At 37.3% G+C, this 23,660-nt stretch overlaps 1 protein-coding gene across 3 annotated transcripts in view; it reads right to left on the reverse strand.

Moving 5' to 3' along the window:
- CUL1 (cullin 1) overlaps positions 1-23,660 on the reverse strand; it is a 52,118-nt gene that overhangs the window by 16,808 nt on the left and 11,650 nt on the right. For all 3 annotated transcript variants that reach the window (XM_058825401.1, XM_058825382.1, XM_058825391.1), the window contains exons 2-8: positions 20,023-20,315; positions 7,609-7,783; positions 6,761-6,928; positions 5,631-5,681; positions 4,638-4,728; positions 3,777-3,940; positions 369-531 (exon numbers count right to left, since the gene is read on the reverse strand). In XM_058825401.1, coding sequence (XP_058681384.1) covers positions 369-531; positions 3,777-3,940; positions 4,638-4,728; positions 5,631-5,681; positions 6,761-6,928; positions 7,609-7,783; positions 20,023-20,162 — 952 coding nt within the window. In that variant the 5' untranslated portion in view covers positions 20,163-20,315. The remainder of the gene's footprint in view (positions 1-368; positions 532-3,776; positions 3,941-4,637; positions 4,729-5,630; positions 5,682-6,760; positions 6,929-7,608; positions 7,784-20,022; positions 20,316-23,660) is intronic.

The following is a 23,660-nucleotide window of genomic DNA, read 5'->3' on the forward strand; positions in this document are numbered from 1 at the left end:
TTAAACTGAAAGAGCTGGAAAGAGCACTGGTCTGTTTTTCACCTCCCACCTCTCCCACACAAGATTCAGCTCCTGCTGGAAAAATGGCTCAAGTGCTCTTGAAACTCTTCCAGCTATGTTAAGAGAAATCAAACTGTTTGATTGTGCTGTTCTGCTTTAATATCTGGGATTGGGGTAGGGTCCTTGAAGCAGTATCATCAGCCATCCTGATTTCATTAAAACCTGCTTGTCCATCAGTTTAGTGACTATCTTCCCTCTTAATCTAATTCCTGAACACAAGACATTTAGCTATCACCAGATTTTACATTAGTCACAATTCATCAGGGAGGAGAGCTCTAAGCCTAAAGCCAGCATTTGAAACTCCTTACCTTCATTTTTGTCAGCGTCCAACAAATTCTGAAACTCTGTATGAAATATCTCCAGATGTTTTTCGATGAGTACTTGCTCACACTTTCGTGCTAACTCATCTTGTGTGCTCTCATGGAGATATACCTGAACTCTACGCTGCTCCTCAAGAAGGCGAGCTTCAGCCTACGGAAACACAGAGATAAACATGAAACCTACAGGGAAGGCAGAACATGAATCCAACAGCAGAAAGCAGGTGACTGTTCAGTCAATTCTTCTAGAAAACAACAACAAGAAGCAAACTTCTCTCTAGACTGGTGTTGTGAACCATCTACTTTAGCAGTTATTTTTCCAGGAATCATAATATACATTTGGAATACATGTTTATGTTGATGAAAATACAATGTGCTGTTTAAATGGTGGGGGAGAATCACAGCAAAACTGTTTTCCTCTTGCTCGTGAATAAGGAGTTTACAGATGGAAATCTGCTGTCAGAAAAAGAGAAAGCCTCTGACATGAGATGCTGGCAGTTTCAGGATCAGCAAGCTCTCCAGCTACAGCGGTAGTTTTGTTTAAGACAAACATGAATGTATTTCACGGCTCCACAAAACTAAAAGGCAGGAAACTACAATTTAACACTATGCCCATGACAAATTTATTTGAATAGCCTCATCTACATTCTTACACAGAAAAGCTTCCCAATAAACTACAGTCATTTAAATTATACTTGCATTTAATTTGGCATATGAAATGCTACATATGCGTATCTTCCTGGCAAACTAAAATTCTAAATGTCACTCAAGGAACAGAACTTATGCTGAAATGTAAAATTGAAATAGTTTACATAACAGTTACTTCTATTTAATTTGCAAAAGTGTTAAGGATTCACATTACAAACCATTTGTAACTGCAGCACATTATTAGGGATAAAGGGTGTATGCCTTCTTATCAGCCTGAGTTATTTAAATTAACAACATCATCAAGAAAATGGAATTATGTTAATTCATTGTCTTAATATGCCAGAGTAACAAGTAAGCACGAAAGATCATATTCTGGACAATAAAAAAGGAACAGCTACACTGCAAGTGCACTGCACCATGCATAGACAGCTTTAAATCACCTAAGTCACTGTTAGCTTCACTTGTTCTGCAATGATTTTACACTTAGGTCTTGTGAAATGGTCCTGGATTACTGTTTCCTAGAACTAAACCAGTACTGATCAAAAAATAGGAAATGAAATCAGTAACTTGAGAAGGGATACAAGCTCCAGCTCCAGAGTACTTGCCAGTTTCTTACCAGTAAGGAATAACAACTTCCTTACTTAGAGGAAATAGCAGCAAATCTTTCTTATGAACACTGGAACTACTTAGCCTGTATTTAACCAATTCTGTATTTCTGTAGTTCAGGAAATTCCACCACTTCTGATGCTGCTTCTTAAAATATCCTTACACTTTCGCTTTTAATGTTAACAGTCAACTCTCATTGTGAGGTCTTCTATGAAAAGAAATATTTACTCTAACTTCATGTTTTCTTATACACTCTGTTTTATTTGGTGTTCGTATACCTCCATTTTCCTTTTAAAATCACATTTCAGAAACAAGGGAAAAATAATTAGTTCACACAACAGTATCTTTACTTGTTTCAACTTTAAAGATTAAAAGTTCAGTGGAACACTATATTTCAAGGAACAGTCTTAAAAAATACTGACCTTTTTCCCTACATCACATCAGGCTATGCCAACTTTACTCATGAGTTCTGGCCTGAGAAGAAAAATTCACAATCCTTCTAAACTCAGTAAGTCTGCCTATACAACCACATATGCAAATCCCAGCTCTAGTTAAGATTTCATTCATTATTCTACAAGACACTACCACAATTCTCCTGTAACAGGGTAACAGTCATGCTATGCTGGTATGCCCTAGGATACTCCAAGGTTTCTTTTTATTTTGCAATGCTATTTATCACCAGACAGAACTCAAAGTACAGTGCTCCAGTGAGAATGTCAAGTAAGTGTACTAACAGCAGATTACTCTGTTCACAGTTCATGCTTCCAGCAGATTACTTGTAAGATCTTACAGCCACTAGTGTGTAAGGAGATGCCAAGAGTGCCCAAATGGCTTCTATACATCTCCAATATATTAATTTGAGCAGATACATAAGGCTACATGCTTTCCTGCTGAACAGCTTTCCTCTGCTGTCTGCTAACTTTGTATGTGCTTTCAGTTTCAAGCAAAGTAAATTGCTGTTTTGTGGATTTCTGAAATCTTGAGGATTGTTTGGGGTACTAATCAGTTATTTCTACTTGCCTGTGATCTCTAGTTCTTGAAATAGCAATGACCTTCAGACAGCTTCCTACTGCCCTGTACCAAGGAAGTCTGGATGAGCCAGTCATTCAGGTTCTGAATGACTGAAATTCCTCTTTATACATACATTAGGATGAAAGTTAAAACAAGAACTTGAAAGGGAAGTAGCAAAAAATAATTAATTCCACAACAGAAAAGTAAACATAGGTTGGTCTGGTAATTATTGGGAAACTAATGGCACAATTCCTTTTACTGTGTTATTTCTAGGACCTCCCCTCCAATCTTTTTTTTTTTTTTTTTTCTTTCTTTTTGGGTAACTAATTGACTTTAATGCCAAGAGTTAAGAAAGGATGTGTTCTGTGGTAAAAAGCATTACGCAAAGAATATTGCAGGGAGGGATGTGTACCTGCACATTACATACTTGAAAAGTTCTCTTATTTTTTAACTAAACTGAAAGGGAATAAAAAAGCAGCAATTCAGAAAGTGAAGAAAAGTACTGGGAATAAAATACATGAAGCAGCACTTGTCCAAGGTGGAAGATGACCTATCTACTACTGGGTCAGTAGGACTGACCTAATAACCTGGCCAGAAATAGCCAATGTTTATCCTGCTTGCCCTTAGTTGTCCTGTCTGGGATCCCCAAAGCTAGAGACAAGTTAAGAATTTAAATCTGGCCTCTGTTGATGAGAAGTACTTTGTAGGGGTTCATGACACTAAAATATTCTGAGAGAATTAAACTTAATTAATGATGTATTTCCTTAGCCAGCTTACTCAGGAAGGTACTTCAATACAAGTGTCAACACCCTGTTCCTTGTACAGGAATGGTAAACTTGTGGTATTAAAGCAGAATTATTGTTTTGGTGTCTTGACGTCTAAAAAAATCTGAAATTATTTTAACTTAATCTTCTGTTTTGACTGTTCAGAAAGTTCCACTGAAAGGTGGTAAGGAGACAAACTTCAGACCAGATAAACAGAGAAGCAACCCACTACAGGGAAAATTAGCTGTTTCTGTAAAATAACCATCATTTTAAGAAACTGACAATAAAAGCCTAGAATTTATATTCCTTTGCCTCTAAAAAAATCTGTATCCAGAAAAATAAAAATCACAAAGCAGATTAAGTAATTTACCTTCTTCATGTACTCTGTGACTGGGTTCTGTTGCAAGAATTCAGTACTTTCTCGTGTATAAAATCTCTCTGTGTCAGCAAGAAACTGAGATTCAAAGGATTCTTTATAGACAGTTAGTGTAGGTCCTTTTGCAAATGCATCATCTTCATTCAGCCCCAGTTCCACTAAATGAAAAAAACACAATCAAACAAAAAAGACCAAGAAATAAAAAAAATTGGTTGTTATGAAGTGGTCTCCTGCAAATAAACAAGGACACTCCTAACTGAGATAAAAGCAATCAATTGGGACTGCATCAGCCACCAAAAAAGTACATTGATTTTGCATTTTAAAACTATCAGCACAAGACATTATTAATGTCAACTACACTTTTAGATACATTTCTTAAATGTAGGATTATAGGGTTTGGAAAACTTCACTATCTCAAATGCTAGTTCAAATTCTCCTTTTGTTTTTCCCTCTTACGAGTTCCAGATTATATGCTTTTGCTTTTATTAATGAAACGAGTCAGTAATTTGGATGGCAATGCTCTCAGTATTATACAAAAGGGAAAAAGCAACCCCACTCTGCTATGCAAGCTACCATCCTTACCCACTTCCAGATTTAGCTCCTTAATAACTGATTTGTACATGATGAACACTCTTGTCTATCAGTTGCACTCTCAAGTTTCACAAATACAGTATAATCATCTGTTATGGTATAAAGTATCAGTCAAATGTGAAGTTAAACAATACAGAACTGCATTTACATTACTGTAAAAAAAGCTTTACTGGACATATGAAGAGGTGGGATATTCTGGGCTCTGATAAGGTACACAAATTTATTTTTAAGAAAGTAACAGAATCTTAAAGAAATCACATTTACCATAGGATTGTACAACTCCACTGATCAGCCTTGTATTGATAGTTTCACCATTTCTTTCCTTTTCAATCAATTTCAACACTGCATTTGTTACCTTAGAAAACAGGGATTAAAAGTTAAGTCAAGCACAGAGAAAGCAGCTGGTAGATCAAGCACCATACTTAATTAGGAGTCTATTTCCATATTCAAGAAAAGTCAGGTACCTTGAGAACAACATTTAAGTGAACACAAAGTTCCTACAGAGAATGATACTCCTTTAAGTTATACAACATAATTACAGTCTGATTAGCGGTAAGGTGTAGATGTATATTAAAGTTGTGTAGTATTCTTTTTCTTTAATTTCAAAAGAACACCTTCAAAGCCAAACTTCTCTTTTTGTTTATATGTGAAATACAAAACACTGTAGCAAGACCTGAGCTAACCACCTGTTCTTTGGACAAATAATCTGCTGCAACCACTTCATCATGAACTACTGATAAGAAGTGAAATCAACCTACACATGTACCTAAGAATTGTGATGGAACGCCTTGTTTTGTATTGTGCTGATTCACTAATTTTAAACACTTAGCTGACCTGAGTCTCCCAGGCATCAGTGTAAATTTAACAATTCACAGTCTGTCCCTATTTGCTCCCATCCAATCTTGACTCCCAAACCTTAAGACATGACTGTCATCAGCCTGTACTCCTGCCTAGCTTAGTACCACTGAAATGGCTACTTCAAGTCCCCTTAGCTTTAAAAAAAAAAGCCAAGGGTCCTCTCAGCAGAGAGATAACAGAACAGTCTTGGTATCAAGGTTCAATCACACACACAAAGGCTTATTCCTTCAAATATCTATCTTTTTTTAGTATCACAAAGGAGAAGCAGAAGGCTCCATTTTATTTTCCAGGTCTGTGCACGCCCCCATTCCCCCAGGCTCCCTGAAGCAGTTACTTACAATATATGAAATTAACCCTATAAAATAACACTATAGTTGTAATATATTAATATACACATACCTGCTTATTTAATGGCCTGAATAAACAGTCTCTCCAGGTCACCAAGGCAAGCTAGAAGTAAAAGAAGGGAGAAGGAAGATGGAATGAAGAAAATATTTACATATACACATATACATGTAGGGTAATTCCCTTTAAGGAAAGCTGGTGTAGTATGCAAACTAATGAGAATTCTAAAACTCTATTTTGGCACACACATTTCTCAAGCAATGAGACTGTTTCACATTAAAATTACAACTGGGTTTACCACTACCTTTACTATGTTGTTCCTTTTTCTAGCAGAGGATCCACTGCCAGCTCTGGAAACTAACAAAACCCACTTTGAGTGACTTTGAAAACACACAGCTTTTTTTGTTGGCAGTTTCCAAGCTGACATAGTCCCTTAGCATTAGGCTACTAAAGTCAAGAGGAAAGGAAGTAAGGATATCAACTGTTTTTCTACCATATGCAGAATTACGAAGTGAAGCAGGAAAATAGAACAGCACTTTCCTATTGCTTTACCAGTAAGGACAATAATTATCCTATATTTTAAAAAAAATCTTTTAGTTATCTGGGATACAGAAGTACTGTTAAGTTCTTATTTATATTACTTCACACTGCAAAAAAATTATCAAGATCACATATCAATCTTTCAGAACTGCACCAAAATAACTTACACTACAAACCAAATGTTGTCTGAATCTTAGCAGCTTGGATGAAAAAAAATTTGTAGAAATGTCTTGAATACAGAAAAAAAATATTATTTACTGCTTCATTTGGTGTTTGAAAAGCTTAGCTGAATTTTAAGTGGGATGACAAGGCCATGCTGAGGCACACAGATAACATCAAGCAGCAAATTCAGACATTTCAAGCATTCAGACAACCCTCAACAGTCTATTGCTGAAGTTCCAATACATACAGGCAGATTAAACATAAAAATAATACAAGGCAGATCAAACATCTCACAGACGCAGACATTGGAATTTTTACAAATATACTGAGGTAGGAGTAGGGAAAGAAGGGAGAATGCCACTTTGTCCACTTCTACAGAATGTCTATGAACCTCCTACAAGATTCAAGGAGTGATCTATAGAATGACAATGCAAACATGGCAGATGGAATGGACAAATCACTCAGTTCAAAAAGCTACTTACTGAATAAATTTCATATATTCCTTTACGACCTTCATCACACTCACGACGAACCCAATGTCGATTGAGGTAGGCACATATCCCATTCAATACTTTGCTTGAAAACCTATAATCTTCCCACTGTTGAGTGTAGAATTTCAGCACACTCTCATCCATCAAATCTTCACCATCCTGAAATGACAAGTTTGTCAGTACTGTTGTGTCATTTTAAGCTACAACCAAGACATATCAGGGTATACAAACTGACTCTGTAATAAACCCACACCATGCAATGTATTTACAGGAAACACACTGCTAATACATTTAGTTCTACATTAGTAAAGCACAAAGCCAGTATGAGATTTTGAAATTAAAAGGCTGGGAAAAAAATGCATAGCACAGATGAAGCTCCAAAAGACACCCGTGTCCCTCTGGATGCAAGACAACATCCAGCTCTATTAGTAGTTTATTTATTAAACTAAAATAAAGGCTACCATCACGCATTTTCAACATGACACGCACCCATTTTTTCAGCATTCCTAATATGCTGGTTAATTGCTTGGAAAGCCTAGCTATTCTTGTTCAAGTGCAGGACAGCTTCAGATGTCATGTAACATTACTTCCATAAAACACAGGAATGTTGTTTTGGCTTGAAGAGGAAAAGCAGCTCACAGGTGCAAGCTTAGGGACTGATCTATGTCTGAGGTAAGGCCAACAAAACATCCTAATGGCTACGGAGACAAAAGCACCTTTTAAGATAATTCAGTTTACTTCCAGTGGCTGCATACACCTCTAGTCTTATTGATATAGCTTTTCTTCTCACCCCAGTTGATGTTACTACAAGTGCAGATCGATCTCATACCCCATCTTACCTTAAGGAGATTAGTCAAGTAGTTCTTCAGAAATTCTTTTAGCCGTTTGTACAATTCCAAGCCAACAAACTGAGCACCTCCAGGTGTCTGGCCCTTTTTTGATTTAGAAGGAGGTACTCCAGCTCCCCGTGCTTGATTAGATTGGTGTACACTGGTACAGTAGTTATAAACATGACTGACAGGAAAGTTAAGGAATACATTTGCCACCATAAGATTAAAAATAAAATTAAAAAACAATGCTAATTTTAATAAGCTATTATTTATAAAACTGTGAATTACTTAAACATAATGCATTACAAGATGCACTAGCCTACATCAAATCAAATCACAGCTAAGAAAATTAAGTAATTTTCAGCAGAATTATCTGCAGAAAAATTCTGTCAGACTGAGAGCACTGCAAGTACTGATCCCAACATTAAATTAATTTAGCGCTTACTTAACAAGACCATCAAGAAAACAAAGCAGTGGAATTTGCTGATAAGATTATTTAAATGGAATTTATTTGATCTACTATATTGGTCTTCTATAAATACATAAGCTTTCATTTGAACTGAAAGCAATTTCAATACTAGCCTCAAGCAACACTCAGTAGTTGAAAACACAAGAGAATACTTTTGCATTCTTTCAAATACTAGTCTCTATAAAAGATTTGGCCACTTAAGATTGGCATACAGGACGAACCTGGAAAACAGTAATGGTGAGACACACACATTTAAATGCACACCATAAGATGAGAGTAACTAAAATCCAATTATAGGCTACAAGCTAATCCCAAAATTTTAGTGTAAAATCAGTTATAGAATTGTTTAGATCAGAAAAGACTTCTGAGTCCAACCATTAATATAGCACCACCAAGTCCACCACTAAGCCTTTTCCCTAATCACCCTAAGGGTCTTTATATACCTCCAGAGACACTGATTCCACCACCTATCTGGGCACATCATTCCAATGCAGGACAACACTTACAGTAAAGAAAGTTTTCCTAATATCCAATCTACATCTCCTCTGATGCAACTTAGGGCCATTTCCTCTTGTTCTGTTGCTTATTACATGTGTGAAGGGCATGACCCTCACCTTGCTACAGCCTCCTTGCAGGTAGTTGTAGAGAGCAACGAGGTCCCTCCGAGCCTCCTTTTCTCCAGGCTAAACAACCCCAGCTCCCTCAGCCACTCCTCATCAGCCTTGAGTTCCAGACCCTCCCCCAGCTCTGTTGCCCTTCTCCGAAGGCACTCCAGCCCCTCAATGTCCTTCCAGTTGGGAGAAGCCCAGAACTGGACACTGGATTCGAGGTGCTAAGTATAGCAGGACCATCACTGCCCTGGTGCTGCTGGCCACACTATTGCTGATACAGGCCAGGATGCCATTGGCCTTTTTGGCCACCTGGGTGCATGCTGGCTCATGTTCACAGCTGGTAGAGCAGCACCCCCAGGTCCTTTTCCATGGGGCAGCTTTGCAGCCACTCTTCCCCCAAGCTGCAGCACTGCCTGGGTTGTGGCTGAAGTGCAGGACCCAGCACTTGGCTTTGCTGAACCTCGTACCTCGGGCCTCAGCTCACTGGTCCTGCCTCTTTGGGCACCCTTGCAGAGCAGATCCCCCACACGCTCCAGCAGATCAGCACCCTCAGCCAAGTCTGTGTGCCTTGCCAAACCACTGAGGGTGCACTTGATCCCCTTGTCTCAGGCACTGCTGAACAAAACTGGCCCCAGCCCTTGGAAAGAAGGCTTGTGACTGGCTGCCTGCTTGCTGCCTTGCTGCATGCATTCATACAAACGCACTTGGTTGGGCTGTTGATCCCACCATCTTTTTTTTGGCTAGAAGCCCTAATTCCTATGTGACCAGGTGATTCTGTGGTTTCTAACACAGGGTACCTTTTTTCCTTGCCGCCACGCAGATCTCCATTGCTTACCTCCACTGAGATATCAGACTGAAGGACCTCACTAGCATACCATCCCTCAAACACTGGCGTGCTGCCTCCCTGTTTTATCCCTTTTCCTTTTCAAACCTCTCTATAGAAGACCTGGTAACTCTGGTACCTGCAAAGATACGTTTTCCCTTTTTGAGACAGGTGTACAATGTCTGTCACCAGCAGGTCTGATGTCATATAAACCCAGCACTAGGTTGTTTAAAAAAAAAATAAAATTGCCACTGACACCAGGCTCAGAGCCAACTATTGATCTGCCAGCTCTTCCTGTTTATTCCTTCATCATTTCTTGGAACTAGAAAGAGAAAGACGTGAAAACTACTTCAGCTTCTGATCTCTTAACCAGTCATCCCAAGTCCCTGAAGTCTCTTCATTACCTTTAGAGTTCTTGTTGCAACTTCACTGCTGTCTATCTGAAAAGTCTGAGAATTGTCCCAGGGTAGGAAGTCTGCTCTTTACATCTTTAAGCCAGGTATCAGAGATGCAGAAGATGACCCTAGCAAGTGGCAGCAATATTTTTTCCTCTTATACTACTACAGTCTGGCAGACTTCTTTTAACTGTTAATTTAACATTTCAAGAACACATTCTGTTCTCTGATCTAAAAAACTCAAATATTCAGGATTCTTCCAAAGTAGTAAGTGGAAGTCATATTGTCCCAAACACTTCAAATAAGAAGGCATCCTTAAAGAAGCTGCATTCTACAAGCAAGCAAAATAAACCAGCTAAGTACCACCTGAACTCAATGAGAACTCAGATCTGACAATAAAAATCACCCTAGTGACTCACACAAACAACAATCAGCCAAAAGGAATGAAGCTACTGAGCACTCACTCTTCTACTGCCAGTCCAAGGACAGGCTTTTGAGTCACATCCTTGTTAGAAAACACTGTATTAACCAATCCAGAATGTTTAATTTGGCTTTGTGTTTTCACTAGGTTGGAAAAGATCCAGTCCTACCCATGTCCTAACACCTCAACTAAACCATGGCACCCAATACCACATCCAGGAATGGTGACCCCACCACCACCCAGCTTTAACCACTAGACAGGTTTTCTCCATAGCACACCATGAACTAGGAAATTCATATGTTGCAGAGACTTGACTTTTATCTTTCCCTTCACAAAGCCCAGCACAATAAAATGGCAAGACATCAGCATAAATAAATATCAAGAAAATGATAAACCACAAATATATGATGCATTATAGTCATTATAAACAGATTCGCTTCTAAGTGGTAAAGCTCAAGAATTGTCTCCAAATATCCAGTTAACTTCCTTGCAATAATTTTATAAAACATTTCATAGACAAAACACACCCTTAAACTGGGTTTAATGATCAGAGTATCCTGCATGCCACCAGGAACAAAGCTCAGGGTCTTCACATCAAACTGCATGGAAAGCATGCTCACAGTCTATATTTACATGCTTGTTTAGAAAGTCATTGCATTCTGTGCAAAGAAGTAATGCTCTTTGCCTAAGATTAACCCTTTTTGAAAATATACAGTGTATGTTTATTTCTTACCTGTTACCTCATCCAGATGCCAACTAAGTAAATTTCTCACTATGTCAACCAACAACATAAAGACTTCATTTGTATTGAATTGAAGCAATTGAACTTTTAATCAGCCTCTTATCTCTATCAGCCACTAATTTCCTGGACATTAATGATTTCTTCCACCTTCTAATCATTTGTTTGGTCAAATTCCCTGGCACTGCTGCTACTTTTACTATCTACACTTTGATTTTAGAATTCTCTGTTCAAGTGAAGAACAAGACACAGCACAACCATTTTCGTCTAGATATGCAACTTACTTTCTTGCCACAAACAAGAAAAGCAGGTCTACCCGACAGGTTAATTTTAAAATAGCTAATACATAAATTTCTCTAAATTGTTTATGGAAAACCTCTCCTGATACTAGGAAATTAGGGCTGATTCATAAATACCCCCTTGACAGTCCTGTCGTCTCCTTCCCCTCTCTTATCCCAAATGGCTTTGAGCAAGCCTGAAAATAGGAAGACTGTCCAGATGAAGGGTAATTCTTGCAGTTTTGAGAGTACTGCCTGACAAAAACATTTTATTCATCTCTACAAACAATCAAAACAGCCTTCAAAAAAATAAAAGGCCAAGATTAGAAGACATAAGCCTTTTTCTTACCCTATATATTTTACTATTAAACCCAGGATTCATTGTAAAGTAAACACAGAGACTGAGACCTTTTGTCCATGTCTGACAGTAACCACCTCAGAGCTGCAACAAAAGTAATTCCAGTAATGCTCATCTTTACCTTTTATTCTGGCTTGAGATTTGCTAGCCAAAGGGTCCAAGACAGCACTGTTGAAGTGCTCTAGTTTCATTGTTCCATACAAGTCAAACTGAAGTTAGTTTGCAAGTGTAACTCTTTGACATATTCTACATAAAGCATGCTCTCTCACACTTTGTTTACAATCTGTCCCCCCATCTGCTAGAGCCAGCAACTGACAGAAAGACTGACATATTCAAAACAAAATCAGATTTGTGCTGCTTACAGCAAAGTGTATGACAGTCCATCTGAGAATCACAAGGGGAATGCTATGAAAAGAATTCCTAGCTGCAGAAAGCAAAATAAATCCCTCAATGCATGGTGGGCTGGAAGGTACATACATACGCAAACAGCTACCAGGAAACATTTTTGGGGGTGTTTGCACTATTCTGTATGGCAATTTGCATACCATAACAAGCAGAGAACTTAATTCATCAACAGAAAATTTTGAACCAGAGTGAAGCTGTGCTGATCCTCAAGCTTCAGGCTGCTAAACTTCAGATTTGGCCCAGCAGACAAACCACCTACAGGAGGAAGAGATCAACATCAATTTCCTCTAACCTCCTCATCTTCCATACAGTGAAGGAGAAATTTAATTTAGTTGTCTAAAATAAATTTGAGGTAGAAAACTGCAAGAAAGTTTATAAAATAATTCAGCATTGTGTTGTTGCAAGATGAAAAATCTTTTTCAGAACTTTATTCTCCTCCAAAAGGCTTCAAAACAAAATATAGCCAAAGACAAATTAATTTTACCACCTCTGTCACCAATATAATTTACACTACTTTTGACAGCCTTGGCTCGGTTTCTAAAGATAGGCAACAGGAAAAAAAAATCCCGTGCTGCCACACCCTAATGGATTTAAGGCCTTGTACCAGATCACTTCCACTGCAGGAAAGGGTCCTGACACACAACCCAGCTGCAGGGCTTCCTTGCCACCTGGTTTCCAGCAGCATGGGGGCTCATGCAGGCAGGCAGTCATGAGGACTGGGGAAGGAACCAACACCACAGCCAGTGGTGGTCCCTCGCCCCAGACCCTTTGGTGAGCAGATCTGAACTTCTGTGCCCACACTGGGGAAGTGAAACAGGCTCTTTCAGCAGCACTGCATACATTTTTTGAGCAAGTATACCAACAAAACACAAGCTAGAGCATGCCATGGTCAATTCTAATCTACCCTCTCCTCTCAAAAAGTACCAAAATAATCCATACAGGTTTTATACTCTGAAAGCAACTGCAAACCAAAATTATTTAAGAAAAATTATCAGTTGTGTGATTCAACACACAACAAGAAAGCACTCAGACACTACAATGATGAGTATACATCATTCAGTTTTGCATAAATCTTGTAGTTTTTAAAAGAAAATAATTCTGCTGAGGTACTAACTGGTTCATCTTTCACCAGCACAGCCAGACCCTCAGAGTTCTTTAATTTTGCTATGAAAAATTAACATAACTGGAAGAAGTGTGAGGGACAGGTATGTAAAATTAAAGGAACTGAAAGGGAAGCAGAATTAACAGAACACAGCAGAAAACTATAGCGCAGAGATGCCCACAATAACACAAGCCAAACAACTGTCCAATCACAATTTCTCTCATTACTTCTAGTCTCTTTATTACAAAGATCAGTTTTAGGCATAAATTTGCTATTTCCCAGACCTTAAGCAGAAATTAATTTCAGGCTCAGTAGCTGGCCTGAAGGACTAAATAGAGATTAATTCCACTTTTGTAAAAAATCTGTATTTTCCTAGATTACACCAAAGGCATGTAAGAACATCAGATAGAGAACTACTGCAAACACTGACAGGAAAATTGCTAGGGATGGCTACAGAAGCTTTGTATTATTGTAGAACCACTTCCAATACAAACAACACAGCTTATTATATTTACTAAAGAACAGCTTTACATATTTTCTTCAAAATTAAAGCCATTCAAGTCCTGTTGAAATACAGAAGTTTAGGCTGGATTACCCCAGACATAAGAGGAGAGAAGCTAAGAGAAGTAGACATGCCTACATGAATATAATGTTTTGTGAGTCAAACTGATGAAGGAAATTTACATGAGTTTTTGAAATTATAAGGTTGTAAAAAACCAATCACTTTTCAGAACAAGTGCTTTGAACACTCACTTTAGCTTTGTGAGGAGCAGCAGTAAAACAAGCACCCCAGAAATCTTCATTCTTTTCAGGGAGGTATCAGAAAGAGATTTTATCTATGTTCAGCTATCATCTAGTAAATAAGGGTTACCCTCACAGCACAATTCAGAGAAAGCCAACAAAATTAAGAGCTTGTACCCAACCCCACACATTTACCACTTGTGATTAAGTTTCAATTGATATATTTTGATACATTGATACATTTAAGTCTTTAGATTTGATACAACTCTCAGCTAAATCACTCCATTTTAGACAACCCATTTTACTCAGGGAAGGACTGAGGCAAGACATTGAGAAGCTATTACAGCATCAGCCATGCAGCTGCTATGAAAATCCAGGCATAACTCAGCTCAAACAGGTTTCTACAAGTCTGAGATCAGAGACACTTTCAGCGAAAGCCATCTGAAGACTAATAGATAACTTCTTGTTTCTCTCTCCACAGCATAAACTCAAGTGCATCAGAGAAGCGCTGAGTTACAAGGAAAACACAAAATTTCAAAGCCAAATGCAAAAACAAAGTGTACAGTTTTTATGCCAGGGAGTGTATGAACCTCCATAACTGAGGCTGCTTTTAAATTTCTTTCTTTGCATTGACAGAGGTTGGTTCTGAACAGAATATTATTGGTTACTATAAAAAGCAAGTAGAACAGCAAGCAGTCATTGTGGAAGAGCGCATAAAGAAAGGGAACGGTTGCACAAATATAAACATATTCTGCCCTTCTTTCAAACTGAAGATGCAATCTTTGTAAATACACACAAATGCATACAATTATATGTACCTTTCCACACAAGAAAAGGTCTATTATGTACCCTTTGAACATGCCAACAAATACATTTACTTCTGCCTTCGTGTTTCACACAAGCACTAACTGGAACATGAGAAGTCCTATGAAACGGGATATTGAATATATGCAGGACTAATACTAGCAGACAGAAGAGGCTGCCTCAATGTATCCAAAGTGACCTTAGACAATTTGACCTTGAAGTGAAAGGATGGCTTAGAGTGACTGAATCTTAAGAGAAACCGGAACAGTATCTGAGATGTAAATGAGAAGTGCATGCCCTAACACCTCAGTATCTGTTCTGCATAGAAAGAGCATAATAATCTGTGCAGAAAGAAAAAACAAGAACATACCGTGCTGCCTGGTAACAACAGATTCATGTGATTAGAAAATGAAATATTTTCACAGTTTTAATATGCATCTGCTGATCTAAAATCCTACTAAAATACAGGAATTCAACAAGGAAAAAAGATTGCAATAGAAGCAACTACAAAAGCTCTTGGCAAAGGATGCCAGGAAAAGGGCTTAATGGTTTTGCTTTTTTCTTGGTCAACATATATTACTGGTGCTGAATCTACTCACAGGGAGAAAAAAAAGTTAAATATATTTACACTTTCTATTTTATGAACAGACAGATTATCCTGAGTCATCTGGTATTTTTGAAGTGCAAGCACACTACACTTTATTTAATGTTCAACACAGTATTTTCCTATATCAGTTGCTAATATGTGAGGAAAAAAAATCCTATTTTATAAAATTATTACAGTAACCTTTTCTGATATACAATTACTTACATTTGGTCCAATAGTTATTCAGTAGCCACTGCTTTGTTAAAATAAGTGAACAAAATTGAATCAAAATAAGCAACGATTTTTCATAAAATAATGAAATGTGACAGAACAGCATAGCCTTTACCTATCCTTGACAAACTTCAACTCATTATTTTGAAAATATTTACAAATGAGGGCTAATAATATAAGAAACACATTTTTAAGATCCAATTTATTGGTGTAAGACTTGAGCAAATTTTAAGTCATAATAAATTCAGTCATTTTCTTCAAATTTCCACATAAGACCTATAAGATAATGATGCCAATCAACTACTCAAAGGTAATCTAGGAACCTGTTTAAATCAGTAGTGTAATTTTATGTCTGTAACATTGAAAGACCTTGAAAGCCAATCTGAACCCTGCAATCTGGACATTGCAACTTATATCTTAGTTGAACAACCACATCATACCTTCCACAGTATTATGAACTCTTCTCATCAATGACAACATTTTAAGATATCCTCATGCAGATATAAATCTCATCTGTTGTAAATTAATAACAACTGGATTCTTTAAACTCATCTTATTTTTCTCAAATTTTCTTTAAATATTAAATTTGGACAAAAAGATTAATCTGTTCTGTATGGGCATAAATTAAGTAGATTGTTTAAAAGAATCCCTAAAAACGCTTCTCAGGTTATGTTTTGTAAATCAGGGCAGTGAAAGCGTGAGTTTATGTTAAATGTTTGGCATTTCAAAGAGTCCACACGTACTAGAGAGAAGCACACCACTAACCTTTCCATTCACCAATGCTATCTGAAAATTGTTGATGTGTGCTTCTGAACAAAAGTAAGTATTATAGCAAAGTTACTCAGCTCTTTGTCTAAGTCACTGTGAAAAATTATACTACTTTGATACAGTGCAGCAAGGTTTTCTGTCATTTTAGTACCTGGCTTGAGAATCTTCTTAAGATACATAAAACAAGAAAAGGAACAAACCCCTTTCATTCTCTCCATTGAGTTTCAATGCAAATGTCCAGCAAACTCCCATTCATTCTCTCATACCATGAGGTTTGAGGAAAATAAATTGCAGGCTCACTATACAATTAGTTTGAAAAATGGACTTCACTTGCTGCCAAAAGAGAAGAAAATAGCACAAGATGTATGAATATTTTATCACTGCCAAATGGAGTTAAGAAGAGGTGGCTATAAAGACAAGTGACCTACAGCACTATAAATAAGTTGAGTAAGAATAATTCTAGTAAACCAAGTAATAGGTTTTCAACCAACAATTCAAAACAGAAACTCAAAACTTGCTAAACAGAAATACAGTTCTCTCTCTACAGTCTCTTACAGACTAACTGAAGTTTCCTCCAAACAGACTAAATGCCACCAGGAGATGTTCTGTATACACATACCCCCAAAAACTGACTTTTACAAGCAAGTCCTGTGGATCACAGCCTCCAAACTAATAATCACTAAATGGAAAACAGGGTGAATAGGCCCTTCCCTCACAATATTTAGGTCTATTGTTTCTAGAAATTGAGTTAATTTTATTGGCTATTTCTCTTTTTGGCATAAAGTCAATGTTTGACATGTAATTCTGAGCTAGCTTGTAATACTGTTGTCAGATGATGTTAATTACTGTTATAGGAACAGCTAGGCTCTTCAGTACTAGAAATTACATAATATCTAGGTAAGGAACAGAAAAACATTTATATTTCATTTTCAAGAATCTCACACATGGGGGGAAAAAAATGAAACACCAAAGCAACAAACTGCACAAGAAGGAAATACATGATCATCTGATCTCACAAAAAAAAAGGTACCTTGCAGTTAAAAGCACAAATAAATCTAAATGACAAGAAGTATGGATGAGGAATTTGGTAACCACCATTCAGAAAAAAAAATTTTCATCACCTCTTCAATATTCAGATCTAAAAATAATCTTGGAATAATCATCATGTTTCTGCTCCCACTGAAATGAAGGGGAAAAAACCCACCTTAAGCACAGGCTCCAGCCTGTACTCAAGAGATGAATTTACTGTTTCACAAAGAGACCCTCTGAACAAAGAAAACAAGTGCAGGTGTGACAGAGGTCTGAAATGCTAGAATTGCATAACTATTCTAATTATTTTCCAGAGGGACTTGACCAAGGCACAACAAAATCTTCTACATCTCCAATCAATTTTGATTGAAAATTGATAGCAGATATAGGACTGAATAGGATATAGGACAGATATAGGACTTGCTTATATGCACAGTTCCCCTCTTATAAATTAAAGGGATGAAATGAAATCCACTTCAGGAGGAATATCCTGACAAGAAAAAAAAAAGGGGGGTGGATGGGGAAAGAGAAAGAGGACAAAAGAGGATGAGGAAAGACTAAACTGTCAATTAGCAAGACATTCTTGTAAGTACAGCTGATCTTCAGACCAATTACAGCTGCAACTGAAACTCAACTGCAGCTGTTCTGCTTTCCAAACTAAGCTGGTTGATAAGCAAAGCTTCCTGAAATAAACATCTACCCAACTACAAGACTTGCTGTACACAAAGACTGGGCAAATATGTCACAGTTACTGCTTTGAACGGGGGGTAATCTTTTAAGCACAACTTTTGAACACATGTACTTGGTATAGAATGCGAAATGCATTGCTATCTTCACAGGAGATTAAATACACAGCCTAACCAGTATCAAATATTGTGAGTTATCTAACTATTATGTCCAAAAACTTGGACAAAAATCCAAGCTGACCACCAAAATTACCCCCTAAATTAATTCACTGAAGAAATTAACATAAACAGTCCTTATTTTCGTACCAACAACTCCTCAAAGCAGAAGCAAGGAAGAAATGAGTAACTAATAGAGAGCATATCCTTCTTACAGCTTCATTCTGAGCATCTTTGAGAACATCAGGAGAGGAAAAAAGCCCATGTTTAACCATTACCATTATAGTCAGTACTTAGTCTTCAGCTGTCCTGCTTAACAGAGCTCCTGAACAAGAATATATTAAAGGCACTCAGAAGGAAATCTCTCAGAGCTTCTACTGCATGTCAAATTTCCATCAGACATTCAACTGTCACAGAGTTGTTTCACTGAGTCAAAACCAACATTGAACCTAGTGCTGCAAGAAATCACTAATTTTAAATCTTAGGAAAAGTACTGACCCTATACAAATGTTATTTCATCTTCCCACTGCTTTTAAAGAAGTATCCTAGAAACACTCAGCAGTCTGCTCAGGGCTTCTCCCACCACAGCCTGGAGCATGGATTCTGCAGGCACAGATAGAAAAGCTTGCACGTTGATGCTAAGACTACATTTTCTACCTCCTTAGAAAGTCCAGGGAACTACAGAATTGACTGGTTTATAGCCTTCAAGCTCCTCTTTTATAAAAGCTCTGTCCTTTCAAAAAAATTATTACAGACTAAAATTTTACATGCTGCAATTCCAAAGCAGTGCCAGCAACAGCTACAGACATTAGTTCAGAATAATAACTTCATTAAAAAAACCCAACTCTAAATATTGATAGAGAAAAGCAGCAGAACTAAATGATATGAAATGTATTCAGTTATCATTTCTATCAAATGTACAGCAAAGTGTGTAGACCACCACCTTTTTAAGCAGTGCTGACTTTACTGAGAAATACAAGCTTACAAGAGTCAAGGCAGAACAAAAGATGCAAAACAAAGGTCATGGAACCCATTTACATGGCACCTTACAAGCGAAATAAAGAAGAATTTCCTTTCTAAATGAAGTCCTAAAGTCAAACACCTAAGCTGTAATACAACAAGAGACATATTTCTCCTACATATTGGTTTGAAAAAATCCTTATACACTACCTGACAGAAACAAGTTTCCTACAATCTTCCACACAGTACCTCAGTGCATTTGAACAAGGAGGTTAACCCCCTTCCAGCAGCTTATAACAACAACCAGAATGTACTTTCCAGAGATGCTGGAAAATAACTCTCCAATGCAAGATAGGAATTAAAGCAAAATCCACTGGTGACATTCTCACTCCAGCTGGAAAATTACACAATCAAGTCAAGAGTGAAGTATTACACAGAGAATGACAATTGAAGAACTTCCAGGTAACTGGACATGATTATCAGTAAGACCTGAAGCCTAATGCCAGAGACTAACAGAAAAACGAAAAGGAATTTCTGTTTTCTTTGTGTGCATTGTGGACTCAAAATTCAACCTAATAATAAAATCTCTTTAAACATGTGCTGTATTAAAGATAACAGTAATCAAACCTGAAATACAGAGGTAGCCTTAATAATTATGGAAGCCAGTTTTCCAGATAACAGAATGTTCCTGCTATTTGCCAGTAATATTAAATAGAAAGGGCCAATCTTCAAAACAAAACCATGCATTCTTAAAAGCCATTAAATGAAATAGTTATGGAGCAATTTTCTGTCTAAAAAAGTAAAAAGCTATCTGTAATCTACCAGCAGTGAAAGGACTAGCTATCATAGGCACTAGGATACGTGTAGAGTTCCATGTATCTGGATTTTGCCATACTTTGTCTGGTGTAAACCTGTTGAATTCCAGCTCTTAGGTCATCCCATATCTGGTCAAGACCAATCTGTTTAAGTCCATGCGGGTTCTGACTCCTATTCGATGACATTTTGTATTTCCTGTAAAGTCTTCCAGTGCAGCAGCCTGAGCTCTTGTTATTCCTCCATCAGAATCACAAGTCAAGTAACATTCTAAACTCAGTTGCAGCAACTCAGCAAGATATTCTTTATGCACAAAAAGTGATGTTTCCCAGGAGGATAACCTGCAATAGGAAAAGAAAACATACACGTTATATGACAGTCTAAATTTACCCACACTAAAGACGCAAAATTTATTATTTCATTGAAATACTGTCGTTTACACAGATGAGAAATCCATCTTGAGATGTGAAATACTAAAACCAAGGAACATAATTTAGCAATTCACCACAAAATGAGACAGTTAGTACCCAGAGTTATCCAAGGGCTGTAGGTACTTAGATCAGTGCAGCTGACAACAAAACTCTAATACTAACAACAAAACATAACAGCAAAAAGCTTTCCAAGCAGCAGACACTATCTACCAGCAAGTGTAAATAGCTCCTCCCCATTCAACAGTAAAACTCCAGTACTTCTGAGCAACTCTGGGTTCTGTGGTAGCTCACTGTTTAACAAACACCCTTATGGGTATCAAAGATTCACCAGAAGATGCTACAAACAACTTTTACTTCAGTTATCAACAACTCTTCCAATCTTGTACTATTACAGGCAACCTGAAAGCCAAGGCATTTTGGTAGCAGAGAATTTTTCTATCTGGCAAGCATAGGCTTACATTTATTTCTTTGCTATGTAGAAGAACACCACTTCCTTCAATGGCATTTTACCAGCAAGAGAACATACAGTCAATAATGGTGGGAAGAAAGAATTACTAATAGGAGTACACAGAATAAATATTGAATGAATTGTGAATGAAACAATCAGAAAGTAAGAAAATGCACTACTCCCATGCGTTTTAACTGCACAAATTTCAGGACATAGTGAAATTATGGCTACCAATTCATCAGCCTCATGATATTATGGTGAAGGAACACATTCACCTGGAAAGGTCCACTGAAAACTTCAAGCAGAGATGATCCATTTTTACATAAGTCCCTAAAAATATACAATTGTAATTTTAACATGTCTTATCCTCCAAAGCAACAAAATCAGGAACATATCAGAAAATGACAATGTTAAAAATCAGCCCACAAATAAGAGAGATGTACTAAGGACCAACTTAATCTTACTGGAGTCTTCCCATTCATATAGGGAGCCTGTAAGAAAGACGGAGAAAGACTTTTTACTGGTAACTCTAGTTACAGGAGAAGGGTCAATGGTTTTAAATTAAAATAGGGTAGATTCAGAGTGGATATAAGGAGGAAATTCTTAACTGTGAGGGTGGTGGTGAGACATTGGAACAAGCTGCCCAGTAAAGCTGTTGGATGCCTGGTGTTTAAGGCCATGTTGAAAGGAGCTTTGAGCAACCTGATCTAATGGATGGTGTCTCTGCCCAAGACAAGGAGACCAGACTAGATGATTCCTTCCAGCCCAAACCACTCTGTCATTCTGCACCCTAGAGCTCACTGACTGGAATACTCAAACCATAGTGAAACATTATGGCTTTCCATTTTTCTACAGACAATACAACTTTATGATAAATCTGTCATCCAAGGTTCATATAAGCCCTTCCAGAATTTCAAGAAAATATAGGCTGAGATCAAATAAACCCTATTATTTGTTCTTAGTCTCTGAGCAGCAGAAAATAAAATATATTCTACAGTTATGTCATAGGTGTTTGTCACAGCCACTTCTAGGCTATTCCATGTTACACTCTAGGCTTTGCAGAGTTTTGAAAATTAAGTATTCTGTTATACCCTCCCTGACTTCCACCCAGTTATCTGAAGTTGTCTTCTGCTTTTTCTCCTGAACCCTAGAAAGACCAACTGAGATAGAGACATTTTTTCATTTTTTTTGGTCAGTGACTGTCTTACTACAGTAACACAGAGATTACCTATCCTCACAGCCCTTTGCTTTCCCATTACCCATACACATTTCAATCTCCAATCTAAGTAAAACCACCGAGAAGTATTTTTATTATGTGAGTCTCAGCAACAAGTACTGTCTCATTTTAATCTGACATACAACTGATTATGTAGCTAGATTTATTTTTTACAGGGGAAACAGCTACTCAGAGGATTAGGTGGAAAAGCAAGAATTCAATCAATATACATCTTAGAAAACACACACCTAAAATTCAACCCTGCCATTTTTGTTTCTCTAATCACAGCAAGCTAGTTATTAAACACATACAACAATCATGCATCATAATGCTGAAGAGCAATCTAGATCATACCTTGCTTGTATTTAACTTCTTTAATTTCTGGAAACCGAACCTGCTGCAGTACTACTGACAATGGACTTTCAGGACTGAGCAACAAAAGCCAGGAAGAACAAAGGTCCACGAGTAGCCATTCACCTCCACTGAGGGAAATATTCTGTGTATGTTACACACCCACAGTCTTGGACTGTGATCCTAAGTCAGCATTGCAATAAAAGCAAGAAAATGAATTCCATGTCTACAATCCAGGAGAGCAGAAACACTTTGATTTCTTAGATCTGATACTAAAGGAGACATGGTTCTGAATCTCTAATGCCACAAAAACTGTACATTTAGAATTAACTGACTGTCACTTGCTTATTAATCTGCCAATACACATTTTGGTGTACCTAACACAAAATACTTAACTGCTGTATAAGAGCTTCTAACAAAAGGCCAACACCTTACTAGCTAGCAGAAATCATAACCAGCAGATGTTGAGTTTCCCCTTCTATGATGATGGAAATATTTAACTCTCCTCTCTAACTAAACATCTCCTAGTTTTATGTACCCTGGTGCATCTACGAATACTACCTATTCCCAGAATCTTTTCAACTCAAGGTGTTCCTCATTCACCCTCTCTTTCCCTTAAAGGAAACCTCTGTATTTAAGTCAGGATGTAGCTATTAAAAATGCTACGAAAAAGAACTTAATTTTGGGGTTTTTTTCACATGCAATTCACTATATAAAAATATTATTTATAAGTCATAATTCCACTGCAATTGACACTACCTCACTATCCTCTGGTTGGCATTCAATTTGAATTTTGCAAGTAAACACATGAATACAGAATGACAGTACCATCTTGCTAACTTCCTAGACTCAAACAATTTACTTCTTCCAGTTAATTACTACTTAATATTAATCAGAAAATAGAGCAATAGATGAATAATTCTATAAGCCACTATCAATTTCTTCCAGATTTATTTTATGTGCAAAAAAATAGAAAGGCAATTATTAATATATTACTTTAACAAGAATAGAATTTCAATTGCATATTTATGAAAAGAACTATCCATACTTAGTGGTTAAACTAAACTATGGTATTAAATTTATAGGAAGAGCAGGGGTAACACAAGGCTTTGTTACTTGGCACAGTTGTTATTATACACAAACATTTGATATTCTATTTCACGTGAAAAGTGCTATTATTTGATTCACACACAAAACCCCTTTCCTAGGCCAACAATTCTCAAAGGTCAAATCAAGTCCA

This window comes from Ammospiza caudacuta, chromosome 1 (genome assembly GCF_027887145.1).
Source record: "Ammospiza caudacuta isolate bAmmCau1 chromosome 1, bAmmCau1.pri, whole genome shotgun sequence".
Lineage (NCBI taxonomy): Eukaryota > Metazoa > Chordata > Aves > Passeriformes > Passerellidae > Ammospiza > Ammospiza caudacuta.